Source organism: Camelina sativa, chromosome 12 (assembly GCF_030686135.1).
Source record: "Camelina sativa cultivar CO46 ecotype springtype chromosome 12, ASM3068613v1".
Taxonomy (NCBI): domain Eukaryota; kingdom Viridiplantae; phylum Streptophyta; class Magnoliopsida; order Brassicales; family Brassicaceae; genus Camelina; species Camelina sativa.
Genome location: NC_141891.1, coordinates 35,940,417 through 35,953,856, shown reverse-complemented (window position 1 = coordinate 35,953,856; position 13,440 = coordinate 35,940,417). Strand labels below are relative to the sequence as shown.

The window sequence follows — 13,440 nt, the reverse complement described above, 5'->3', positions numbered from 1 at the left end:
GACGAGCTGTCTACTAAACGAGCGTTAGAGCGAGCGAGTTAAGCCTCTAAAGTTTGATAGCTCTTCCCCCTCCCCCCCCCTCCCTCACCTTACTCTTCAATTTCCGCTTAAGCTTCCCCGGTTTGGGGGATTAATTGATTGGATACCCGAGAACCATAATCTTTCCTAGGAACAGCTTCTACGACGATAGATAGGGGTCAGCTTTCTTTGGCATCTATGCCCCCTGCCCTCCAAACAGTATGGGAGCCTTTCAGCTCGTACTGCTCACACTCCTAGATCTTCACGGCACCTCCTCCACCATAGTGTGAGCTGCTCCCAGCGGAGAAAAGCAAGGCCTACTTCCTAATTAGCTTTCAACAACGTCAACAACACCACGAAAAAAGTAAACAATGGTTGCCCACTAATCTGATCATAGGTGAAATCCAATCCCTTCGCTTCGCGCCAGGCTTTGAAACCGTAAGTCAGGCTCCTTTCGCCTCTCCTTACAGTCGAGTCACGTCAGTACCTCTCAGAAGCGAGAAAGCGAGCAGCAAGCTGAAAAAAGGGGAAAGTGGTTTTATAAAGCAAAATAAGCTAAGGGGGCTGGCTAGGAATCGCAAGAATTGAGAAGGGTGGGAAAGACGGGTTCGGTAATGGCCGGATTAGCAGGAGGAAGGTCTTGAAGAGCCTGAAACAAAGAAAGGTGTACATAAAAAAAGAGGCTGGTTATGGCCTTTACTTGATAGGACTCATTTCCCATCCCGGGAAGAGGGGATAAAAAAAACCTTGCGGAAGCCCTGCCCACCCTTCTGGATCCCTCATATTTATGATTCCAGGCTTCCCGGACTCGTAATAGACGGCTAAGAACAAGAAGAGGGTCAGTAGTCTCTGCCGTTGCAGGTCCTTCTCCTTCCGCTGAGACGGCCCTCTTTTTTTGTTTGTTCACCGCGGCACGAAATCGAAATCATGAAGAAGCTGGAATAACTCAGAAAGAGAGTGGTGCCTAGCCGTTGAGAGCGTCTATTATCTTTGTAGAGGAACAGTACGATCTTGGACTGGCCCCCTTCGCATGACCTAGAAAGATCAAGAAGTCCATGCTACTATAAGGCCTCTAAACTCCTCCCTCAGGACACTATTGCGTTGCCCATGGGGACGGGGTAGCCCCGACTTCCATAGGTCCTTGGTTCGACCTCCTAATGAGAATTAAGGTCCTTGCGCGGGCGTCTCATCCCTAAGACTTGCTTGCTCTGTATGGAGTGCCCTGTGGTTCCTCGAGTGCCAGCCGCAGAGAGGAATGCCATCAACTAGGGCGCTATTGGCCACTAACCACTCGCTCGCCAGCCGCTCGGGCTCCGCGTTTCAAGTTCGTTATCCTAACCGTCCCCTCTGCTCCACCGGGTGCCTGGCCCTTTCTTCTATCTTATCTACTGCCTTGCTCCTCGGCTCCCTACAGCTCCAGCCGCTCGCTGTAATAGCTTGCTTCTCGGGTGGCTCGCACCCCGGGTGGTGCGGCTGAGCCAGAGTGGGCTCAACAGTCGGCCTATGTTTCCGGGCGCACGCGTAAAGGCATGATTAGTTCCACAAATCTCACTGCACTGACCATAGTAAACTCCTTCTCGTTGTACCAAAATAGAGATTTGATTTAAACGACCAGGTACAGCATCACATTTGACACCTAAGGAAGGTACAGCCCAACTATGAGGTACATCAGCAGATGTTACAATAATACGTAGATGAGTTTTGGCTGGTACAACCACTCTATTGTCCACTTCTAATAAACGTGATTGACCCAATTCTAGATCTTCTTCTGGAATCATATAACTGTCAAAAGTGAGTGACTGCTCATCGGAACTGTTATAGTCAGAATACTCATAAGTCCGATACCATTGATGTCCAATAGCTTTGATAGTAATGGCTGGATCTACTACTACCTCGTCCATTGAGTATAAGAGAGCAAATGATGGTATAGCAATGAACATCGAGATGATACTAGGAAAGATGGTCCGAAGAATCTCGATAGTAGTTCCATGAACAATCCTTTGCGGGATTGCATTTTTTTTATAGTGGAAATGCCATAAAGCGCGAACCAAGATCCATAATACGAAAACCAAAATCAGAATGAGGAAGAAAAAGATATCGTGATGTAAGTCTATTATTCCTTGCATTATAGGTGTAGCTGCGTCTTGAGATCCTAATTGCCATGGTTCCGCTGCATCACAAGGAGAAATTGTGAGGAATAACCATTTTAGAACAATCATTTTCAAAGCAAAGGTTCCTTCATTTTCTGCTCCCCCCAAACAAAGAGAGACTGATTCTGACTCTCCCAATTAAGGAAGACGGAAATGGCTGGTGCCGGTTGGTCCAACCAAGAAAAAAGAGATGGGAATTTGGGGCGTAAGATTCTTCTTCTTCTTACAATATTTTGAGTTAGATGAACAGATCACTCTCCTCTAAGCAGCAGTCTTCTTATATACGAAACCAACATCCTTATAATACTACTAGGCCCCCACCACACTGAATTATGAACTTTGCGCCTCCAGGAGGGTCAAGGCAGAATTCTATTCCTATCTCCTTCGTCTGGTCGAGAAGGGACTCTGACTCTTCTATTACTACAGTACAGAGGATTAGTCCCATTTTTTCGTCACGATCGATCCACGTCCGGGCTTAGAAAGCTAGCTTACTAAGGCGAAGGACCGCTTTTTATTGATTGCACGAGCTAAGAACAGATCCACAATCTATTATCTAATGAATATTCATTAGATAGCTAATTATCCTTTGCCTAGCTGCCCATTGCTAGAACTTCCAGCGCTAAGGTGGTTGGTGTGGTAAGGCAAGGCAACTCCTCTTTCCTACGCTAAGCGCAAAAGGCACTCGAAGGAGTACTGGGACCAACCATCACTACCATAGGGTTATAGTGGTAAATCCTGCCACCTCAGACTCTTATTTTCCCTCACGTGTCAACAAGCAAGTTGGGGTGCTCTCCCTTAACGTGGTAGGGCTCTGTTTCAGGTCTTGACGTTGGCCTGATTAAAAAAGGCATCCTCGTCGCAGCAAAGCCCGTGTACAATGCTCAAAAAAAACTGAGTCAAAAACGAGACTTTCACAGGAATAACACATCTTTCTAAACAACAACGGGTTCTAATAAATTAAGCCTTGTCATGGCTGGTTGGGGTTAAAATTTCATAAAGGTGGGTAGAGAAGGCCGCAGTAGATTCTTCCGACCGAGTCCCAGTGGCAGAGTCTTGAGGCACGAATCCAACGGCAGGGGAATCAGCGGCTGATCGCGATTCATCAGTCGCAATTCTCCCAGCAGCTATCCATTTTAGTTCACCAGTCCATTACTGAGCTGTGATTGCATAGGTAATAGAGCAAGCTGGAGCGGAGGCAGCAGAGATGAAGGTGAGAACAGGGGGGGTAGGAGTAGGGCACCTAGTTAGTTACAGTTTGCCCGAAGCATCGTTAGAGGCATAGGCAGTCAGAAATCAAAATCGTGGTCGATCTTTTTCAGGCTATCGAATCAGCAAGGGTTTTTGAATAGTCAAGGCTACTCGATAAAGGATGGCTGGCATTCATCAGTACGTGTGGATCCGCCGTAGGGGTTGGTTCAGCCACTCGACGACCGGCACTTGCCATTGAAAAACCGCTTAATCGTGCTTTCTATTCCTATGAATAAAAGAAGAAGATAAGGATGGGTAGTGATACCAATATTCACTCAACGCCAAAGAAAACTTCTAAAACAAGGTCAAAACTTCACGGATTTCATCAGGATTAATAGTCATAGGAAAGGTACACTCAAACGAAGAAAAGATCTTTTTTGCAAGGTCACCATAGTTCTATTTGAAATTCGACTTTTTACTACATTACTTCCTGAAAGTGTGCCCGTGCCCTCAGAGGGGAAGGGGTTTTGGAATAGGGGTAGGAAGGACCTTTTATGGGTATAATTCATGTTCGGTCCTCCACTCAACAAGCCACTGGATTAGCTTCCGGCGGAATCCGCTTTGAAGGCCTTGGCCTTCCATTGAGACAAGAGATGATTCACGCTGAACTAGGATGCTTGGAAATTGCGTACTTTTTTTCTGACACCTGGCACAAAGAACTCGAGTGCCGCCTGCTACTACAGTGTATTAGAGTTCGAGCAACAGATAAAGGTTCGAGCTAAAGCTAATTCCGAGTTTTCGCGGGAAGAAGTACGGTTTCGGACAGCTCATGATGAACTATTGAATCCTTCTCCATCCGAATCCGTCTCAGTTCCAGGTATTGAAGCGAAAGATGACTCGACCGGAGGAAAAAGCCACTCGGGGATCAATTTTCCACATCAGTCTAAGTGGTGGAGGTATCAGCCCTGGCATGAAGGCCGGAGATTAGAATAGAATGCTGACTTCTAGTTTTTAGACGGGTAGGAGATCGGGGAAGTCTTAAAAGTGAGTGCATCAGTCTTATCCGATTACTTAATAGAAGTCAGTCAGTCTCATCTTTGAATTGCTGAGAGGACTTAGGAGAAGCTTATTCGTGACTATGAGCAAAGACCCGCGGTAGTGATGGCTACAAGTGGGCTACGAGACCAAGGTGGGGTTGCTAGACTGAGTCAGAGGAGAAAGAAGTGGAATCAACGGGAAGACTTCATTGCGAGAATCAATCATATGGAGGTAGGATTTCCTTCTTCCTATGGGAAGCAAGTTAATAATGTATCGGGTAAGGCCGGTCTAGGTACATAATAGTTACATCATAAATGAGTGCTCTTCGTTGAATTCTGACTTTACGGGCAGTTAGAGGAAATACGTTTTCATTGCGTAGATCGAGGCCGTAATGCAAGAAGACAAGGACTCCTTGAAAGGAAAGAGATTACAAAAACTGGCGCTTGGCTGTCAGGCGCAACCCTTTTACTTGGTTTCCTTGTCGAGTCAATTCGTTCTTCCAGTTCTGCAAGACTGGTTATGTCGCAGAGCTGCAGTTTTCCTTTTTCTTGTTTTTCGCATAAAAGCTGTTGCTGTAATAGAAAGCGCATACAAGCTAGCACTGACAAGTAAGCCTGCTCACAATCGCATCTATTATTAAAGCTTTCTTTCGTATAGAAATATCAGCTGTGACTATATACTGGCTAGTTAGAAAAGCAATCCGGCACGTAAGCAAACAGTCCTTTCGACGCTTAAGCATATCAGCTCTTCTCACTATCTTTGTATCAGCTGTTCTATCATTCCTTACTGAAAGTCCGGAATAAAGAAAGCGCGGTTACTGGTGCTGTTACTACTCTTCCTAAAAGCCCTGTTGGCGCATATCGTGGGAATGAAAGCAGTTCCTAGTAATTCCTTACTTCGACGACTGAAGGTTGTTGTCGATGTTGCAGTTACTGTCGCAACATTCGCTGCTGATCTATATTCAAAAAGATTGTGTACTAATAGAAGCTGTTCCTGAATCTAGCTTAGTCGCATTTCTCTATCCGCATGTCGTCCAGTGGGAGTGGGAAATTCCTGACTTCAAACCCCTGCCTCTAAGGCTAATGCCCTAACTAGTTGAACAGCTTAAAAGACCGCCAGGAGCTCTAGTTGGAAAGGACTTGCTTATTTGCTCTCCTAATTTGGAAAGACGAAAATATGTGGTTTGGTTGGTTGTTGACCAACGGAAAGCATGGGACAGTTTTATATTGAATAATCAAAATTGTTTGGGCCGAGTTAAGTAAAGACTGGCTTTACTTAACTCTACCTATAAAGATCTCTCACTGCACACTTTCTATATATATCTGTCTCCATCCAATCAAAGACGTCCATAGCAGCCTCCGCTTTCTTTTCTGAAGCGGCTTTTTCTCGATACGAAAGAAAAGGCCTAGCCTGCATACATATATATACAAATAGCATTACATTAGCTGTTGCTTGCTGTATCTTACTGATGTGCAGCAAGGGAGGGTCAGCCGGAAACATAGGCCGCTTTTCAAATGCAAATAGGTGCCCCTTTGGCTGCTCCTCTTATTCCATTACCGATTGCTTCTAGCTAGGGATAATAGGAAAACCTCTCTCGTGGCCCTTGCCCATCCTAAAAAAGCCTTGTCCAAGTCCTCTTTCCGTAGAAGCCTTGGCAAGTAGTCTCCTACCAAAAAACTCTCAATCAAGCCCTCACACCCCTACTTGGTTAAAACCCCATTTTCCCAAACCTATACCTCTAATAAAATGGGGCATCCTCTTATCTTGTTCGTATTCTAGTTAAAACCTCTTCTGATAGGTAGGTTCCTATCCTTTATCTATCAGTAAATGGATGAAATTCACTCGTCAGAATCACAATATACGACGTAAAATAAGGCCACGATCGCTGCATCTTAAATCGTTCGTTCACTCGAAAGTCTTCTCTCTACGCTAAAACGCTAAATCATTTGGACTCTTTCACACAGGAATTTCAGTGAATAAGGAAGTTCCTTTTCGGTTTTGCATGCCAGCAACTGCTCTATTTCGTATCATCCCATCCAAACCTATGCGCTATTTCACTAATGATCATGTAATTCCTGAAAAAGGCAGACCCACATACGAGAGCCTGACCATGCACCGAAATAGAATGACCTATAAGGCTTTTCCTTCGTTATCCGAGTGTCGTGGTGGAAGCATTAATGTAGCGCCCCTGGCCTAACCCCGGAGGGCTCCAAGGTGTGGTAGGCAATAGAACCCCTGTAGTTCGAGTTGGAAAGCAAGCAGGAAAGCGCAAAGAGCAAAGCAAAGAGTCAAAAAAGCAGGATCAACATTTGTTACGAGGCGTAATTATGTAAGGAAGGATTTAGAATACCGAGCTGGGGTTTTGGTGCCTTAACTCGTATAATATCGGACAAACAAATAGTTATCCCTCGGCGCTTGAAAGACAAGAGTTCGATAAATTAGTTGCCTAATGTTCTGGTAAGAATCACGAGTCGAAGGTTCAAAGAAAGAGTTCCTTCTTCCGGACTTGAAGCTGGAGTTTGTTGGAAAGTGCGGGCGATCTAGTGCATTTTTCTCATAAAGACGCATGAGGGCAGGAAGGACTTATTAGGCTTATTAGTCTTAGTCCGTTCCCGAAGGGTAGTTCCTTGCGTAGTGCAGCTAGGGCTAAATATCCGGATAGAGGCCATTCCTTAGCACAAGCGCTAAGCGATAATAATTCCTTTTGCAGTGTCATCTTTGCCTCCGCCTCCAGCTTCACCCTCTCCTTTCAGTCGAGTTACTAAATAAAGTACCTCTTCCCGCTCGACCAAGTGAGGTGCATCTTCCGATTTCTCCTCTTCAGCCCGCCGCTTCCTCAACCACGGTCCCTTCTCATAATGCCTTAATTTAATGACGGCTACTTCCCTGTTACTCATACAGTCGTCCTCTACTGTCGAAGCTGATGCTACACCAACTCCAACAGCGCCTTCTCCAACGGTGCCGCCGTCATCATCTACATCGACTTATGAGAGCGTACCAAGCCTTCCTCTTGTTGTCGACTTATCCGGTTGAAGCTGCATCCATCGTCCCACCTCAACCATCTCATTGCGTCATTCTCAGCCTCCGTCACAACATCCTATACTTACTCGCTCCCGTGACGGTACAAGAATCGGGATCGACTCTTCAGAGAAGTGGAAGTACAAAGGAAAAAACACTGGAAGGAGAGGTAGTTTACTGGCTAGAGAGAGTCAGAAAGCAGTTTAGTAAGGTAGTTTACTGGCTTTCTTCCTTTCTTCAATGCTTGAGGGACTTCTTTACCGTCTAACCTAGCTAGCTCAACGAACTCATGTGGACACTCCTCAGCCCGAGAACCTCAAATACACATTAAGATGTTGACCCGTTTTTCTTTTCTTTGCTGATTCCTCTCAATGAAATTTGCCATGTTGCACTAAGTTACTTACGGATGTATGCATGCAGTCCGGGAACACTTTGGGGTGAACACCCATCCGAACGAGTAGAGTCAATAGTTCAGCATTTAGGCTGTAACATTTAGCAACAAAAAAGTCTTTAACCCAACAAGTGCTCTCCGAACCAAGCTAGATAGTCTCCTATCACTAGGCTCACCAACCTACCTGGACTTTGATTCTTATTATTCCTACCGGATATCAAAAACATAAGGATTGTTTCCAGCCATGAGTTCCCATATGACATAAGCGCTATTGGGTGGGCCATTCCATCAAATCTTTGAGAAGGGGCCCAATCTCGTATTTGATGGTTGGCGTGGCGATAGACTTCGCTTCTACGACTGCCTCCCCAGCCGTTACGTTGCAAACACTGAGCGAGAACGGTAAAGGGCGCACAAACTATGTCGTTGCGGGGGAATGCGATTCACCAAGCTGGGACAAACTAAGCCGTCCGGGGTTGGTGGGGCGGATTAGGAATGCGAAGGCCTTTACTTCGAAAGGAGACCCGCCCACTATTACCACGAAAAAAGCCCTGCCCTTTTCCTTCGCTACTAGGAAAGTAAGCAACCTCTATTAGCGCCGGACCCTGAGTCGAATTGATCGTGTCATGTGCAACGTCCATCAATGATGGTTCATTAATGTCCATAGATTTAGACTCCTTCCCCCTTCCCTACTACGAAAAAGATCGAGAGGAGCCCGAACCAAACCAAGAACGAAAACGGAAGCCTTTCGATTCGCTCCCCATTCTCTCTTAAATAAAGCTCGCCCTCGAGCCCTGGGCAGGTCGGCCGGGTCTTTCCCTGTTGTTCTGTTCCTGTCACGAGAAAAACGCACGGAAGAGGTATGCCCAGCGCGCGGAGGATCTGTTAAGAGTGTCTCTTGTCTCGGTAGGGAACTGTACGATCTTTTCCCCTATTATATTGAATCAATAAAAAAAGAGGTCAGTGCTACGGGCCCCTATTGCTTGTTTTGTTTGATCCAATATTGACCGGGGACGAGCCCCGACTTCCATAGGTCCTGGGTTTGACCTCCCGTAGTGGGTCCTTGCTTTTTATAAAGCGGAGCGGGGCCAATTTCTCGTACTTGCTCCGTGTGCCCCCCTTTCGTCGAGTGCCCACTGGACTGTTGGCCTACCAAGTACTTGCCTGCTGCTCCTGCCGCCCGCTTGACGGGCGGAGCACTCGTTATCCTTACGGTTCTGTTCTCTCTGCTGAGGCCCCTCCCATTGCTCTAGCCATAAGCTATGGCAGCTCCGGCTCGCAACCACGGGGGCCCGCCCCGCGGGGCCAGAGTGGGCTCAGCAGTCAGCCTTCATTCGAATGGAACTAGGGGGTCTTTCGCTTTTGCCGGATCTAGAGAGATACTACGAGTCCTCCGTCCCAGATTCCATCGCCGCGGCCATCTGGTTCACCGGTACTACCAAAAAGTCTCATGCTTACATTACTGTTATTGATGGTTTGATTATTTTAGACTACGAAGACCTCGGTCGTGCTTCTGGTTTCCATTCCCATTAGAATATTGATGATAAATCTCCTCGTGCTCTGCCATAAGAACTTGGAGTCCGTATCATGGTGAAGGTAAGGTAACGCTGTGATTCTTGCTCAAAAAACAGACCGAACGCGTTCGAGTTATTGGCTCGTCCGACCCGGCAGCATTCATGAGTCGCTCGTTCAACTGTCCCTCGGAGACAGGGTCGAGAAGTACCATGCATGGTTGCCCTCTGTCCTTTATTTCTCTCGGTCCCACCCAGAAAGAGACGGCTTAGCAAAAAAAAGTGAGCGCCCCTGCGCGAGCCTTTATTAGTAAAGTAAAGCTTTGGCTCCCTAAAGACTCAAAAAATGAATCAAAAAAAGGGGGACTTATGCAACGGGCTATGCCACCCAAACCAACTGAGGGAAGTCGCATCCGTCCCATCGCAAGCACCTACAATGTCATGATCACATAGGTTTACCCTTTTTCTTTGGTAGTTCAACGGACGGTCGCCCCTCCAACAAGAAAAGGTATAAATATGGAAACTTCTCTGCCATTTGAATCGGAGAATTTATGGAGGAAATCGGGTTTTAAATTTCCAGAAACCACACGATTATATAGCCAAAGGGAATAGGCCGCACCTAAAATCATCCCAAGCGCTGCTAATGTGGCTACTAAGCTATTTCTTTGGAAAGCTCCTACTAAGATGAGAAATTCCCCGATAAAGCTGCTAGTACCAGGTGAACTCATATTGGCCAAAGTAAAAGAAAAGAAAATGGTAGAGAGATTCGGCATGGTGCTCACTAAACCTCCGTAATATCTAACAAGTCGAGTCTTATGTCGGTCATATAAAACACCAACACATAGAAAAAGGGCTGAAGGAACCAGTCCATGACTTAACATCGGTAGAATGCTACCTCCAATTCCCTGTATGTTCGATAGAGCGAAAGATTTCTCCCGGAGTACGCCGATTACCCCCCGAACCGTACAAGATAGTTACCACCTATCATACGGCTTTCTAACATCACTTATTTTTCTGGTCGTTCCGCTCTGTCGATCGATGGTAGTATAAGAGATCTGTAACCCCCCCTGAAATTATTTACATAAGGGTTCCTGCTTCCTACCCATAGTTAGCATGTATCTCCCCGGGTCATATACTTGAGTATCACATCGTAGACCCCCGCCCAACTCTATCTTCCTTATCAGTGAACCGGAACTTAGTGCGTAGGTACTCTTCAATGCAGCGTGGACGAGACGACGTCACATACTACGATCACGTACAAAAGTCTTGCCCTTCAGCTCGGCAATATGGAACCTATCACTCCCGCCGTTCCTTTATGAGGTCTTATCGGGATAGGTAGGCCCAAGCCTTTCCTTTCCCACCGACCGAGCCGGTAGTTCCTCACGGCTGACAAATAAGAGTGACGGCCGTAAAAGAAGGGCACCGGCCCCATTCCCCCCTCCCCCCATCCTCTTTCTTTTCTTTCCTTCTCGAGAAAGAGAAAGAAGAGAAGAAAGGATTTCTTCTCTTCTTTCATGTGAGAACGGCCCTTTCTTGTATCGAAAAGTTTTTCGTGCTATACACCACGTTGAGAAAGTCCAACCTCCTTATATGTACCGTACCTTTTTTTTTTTTTTTTTTACCTCGAAAGGGGGTCCTCCTTATGATGCTACGGTCGGCTGTCCGAAGTGCAAGGGGTAAACTCGGACTCGGATGGGATAGGATTGTGCGTTCGGGCCCTTCGGGTGTCATATTTTGGCCGAGTTTACCGTACCCCCCGCCCTTATGTTAATGTTAGGCGACCGTAATCTTTTGTTACGTTCCACCGGCTGTTACGCCAGAAAGAAAAGGTTCCACACGAGCTCTCGTTCTGCGGCGTGGTGGCAGGACCAATAGGGGATTGGCTCCGGGATAGGGTCAAATCCGCAGGGGTCATGCAAATACATAGGCCCCTTCCCTTCTCTTTTGGATAAATGGAGTGCTTTCCGATCTACGGTCCCTCGGAACAAAGGGTTAGGCAGGTAGTATGGGCCCTCTGACTTCCAGCTATGTGCTTGTGCGGCTCCCGCGAAGCGAATGAAGGGAAGCTCTCTTCGAGCTTACGGGTGAGCTTACGTTTACTCTCTGCCTCTTTGATTGGTAGGCGGGCGGTCAAAGCCCCCTACTTAAGATTCCATTCATAAGGATAATTTTTTGTTGTCGTGACGCTTTGGTTAGGCCGACTTATAAAGCAAGTTCTAGCTTCTATAGCGGCCCTTCCACTTCCACTTTGTTGTAGTTTGTATTTTGACTGAATGAATATATCAAACCAAACAAAGGCGAGCAGTATAAGCCCTTCTCTGGTCCTGGGAAAAGCAGCGAACTAAGGTTTTGAACCCTTGCAACTATGATAGAAAGCCGTTTGCTTGTTGCCAAACCCCTTCGCAATCAAAGTAGGCCGCGACTCTTGTATTTTAGTTTAGTCGGTCGGGGGAAGCTACCGCTTATACGACAGCTCCACTTCCTCGTCTTGCTTCTGGCAAAGCTTCTACTTTGCTTGCGCGAAAGTGCTTTTCGCTAGGTCAAAAAGCTTTCGTCAAAGCGAAAGAAAAGATCTGATCCAACAGAAATCCGCATATTGAGCGCAGCTGTGATATGCGGCTACAGCTAGGCGATCATATCAATGCCATAAAAGACTTTGATATGTATAGAGAGATCCCCTATATATACAGATAGAATAGATGTTTATGGACAGACATTCCCATTGATTCTGAGTTTTGGGGCTGAAAAAGCTCGTCGATCCAAACAAATGAATCATTTCTTCTAGTATCTCTGCGCCCCCCGCCCCGAAACTGACCCACAGCACAGCGCCCATTCGCTTTGCGCGCGGGAAGGCAACGAAGTGAAGTTCATGAGACCGCGGCGGAGTGGAGCAGCCGCGACACTCTTTTTCCTTAGCTGGATCTCGCTGGTGCCACCTAAACGGTAAGTAGGCGGCGGATGTGTGACGTTTGGAGTTGTCGTTCGTGCACCTGTCCCCAATGGAAGAATGAGTGATCCGTTCCCCTGCAGATCATGGCCTTACCACTCGGTCCCCGATGGCCAGCGGGGGATTCGGTATAGCAGCTCACGTTCGTTTGCGCCTTTCCGCAGGACTGGGCACATGTTAGCTGTAGGAAGTATGGTTCCGAAAGTTACTTCGGTTCGCCAGTTCAGGCTCAACTCCTCGCTTTACGTTAGCGGACCTACGGCTTCGGGCCGGGGCTCCGCGCTCTTTCTTTCTGTGTGGGACGATGCCGGGGAGAGAAGGGAATGCGTCGAGGCGGCGAACAACAACAAGACAACTACATTTTGGCTTTTCCCTCCATGAGATGAGCCCAGTGCATTGGACCGATGGATAAGAGAACTGAGCTGGCCCAAAAAGCGCTTGGGCGCTCTACGTACGATGTAGAAGATTCCATCAGATACATATCGATTTCTTTCTGATGGATCAAGAATAGATAGTTGTCTCATCAATAGATAGAAATAGGCTCAAAGACCTTATTATTGATTCCCTCTCTATTCTCTATCTATTTCTACTCTTTAGATCTATCAGAACAGATCAATCTATCAATCGATTTGAAAATAGCACGTTCATCTCGCTTTTCGTTCATTTTCGCCACGCCAACATAGCCGCCATAATAAGAAGAAGCAGGCGAAGCAGCTAGAAGCGCTCGCTTCTAGCCCTTTGATTTTGATTTATGAATGAATTTGGGAAAGCCAACAGAAAGATTCGATTCAGACTTCGTGGAGCCGGTGCTGCTGTTGCCTGCGCGTAGAGCCGTCCCCCACTCCCGTCCCGGGGCGCTAAGGGACTGAAGGGAACAGACGGCAGTGTTTTGCTGACGCCTCGAATCAAGCTTTTGTTGCGACATGCTATGTTTTCTCTTCTATTGCTAGTAGGTTGATGGGTCGCACGCCCGACACACATGTTTTGGCCTTGTGTGTCCATAACTCAAAATAGGTGACCTAACGGCCGCCGCCCGACTAAACATACCAATAGTCACTAGATTCATATGGGCTACTGAGGAGTAAGCAATGATCTTCTTTAGATCGATCTGTCTTGAAGTGGTCAAGGAAGTATATATTATAGCAATCGCGCTTAAAGTATAAATGAAAGGAGTAGAACAAA

General features: G+C 46.8%; 2 protein-coding genes across 2 annotated transcripts; one reads left to right on the top strand and one right to left on the bottom strand.

The window, feature by feature from the left end:
- Window positions 1–70: 70 nt before the first annotated feature.
- On the bottom strand, window positions 71–5,101 carry LOC147933145 (cytochrome c oxidase subunit 2). Its single transcript, XM_087477777.1, has 2 exons — window positions 1,538–5,101; window positions 71–190 (listed from the first exon to the last, which is right to left on the bottom strand). The coding sequence occupies exons 1-2, from the start codon at window positions 2,235–2,237 to the stop codon at window positions 108–110; spliced, it is 783 nt and encodes a 260-aa protein (XP_087333903.1). The 5' UTR covers window positions 2,238–5,101; the 3' UTR covers window positions 71–107.
- On the top strand, window positions 4,518–5,040 carry LOC147933146 (uncharacterized). The gene is made up of 2 exons (XM_087477782.1): window positions 4,518–4,655; window positions 4,774–5,040. The coding sequence occupies exons 1-2, from the start codon at window positions 4,518–4,520 to the stop codon at window positions 5,032–5,034; spliced, it is 399 nt and encodes a 132-aa protein (XP_087333908.1). The 3' UTR covers window positions 5,035–5,040.
- Window positions 5,102–13,440: the final 8,339 nt, after the last annotated feature.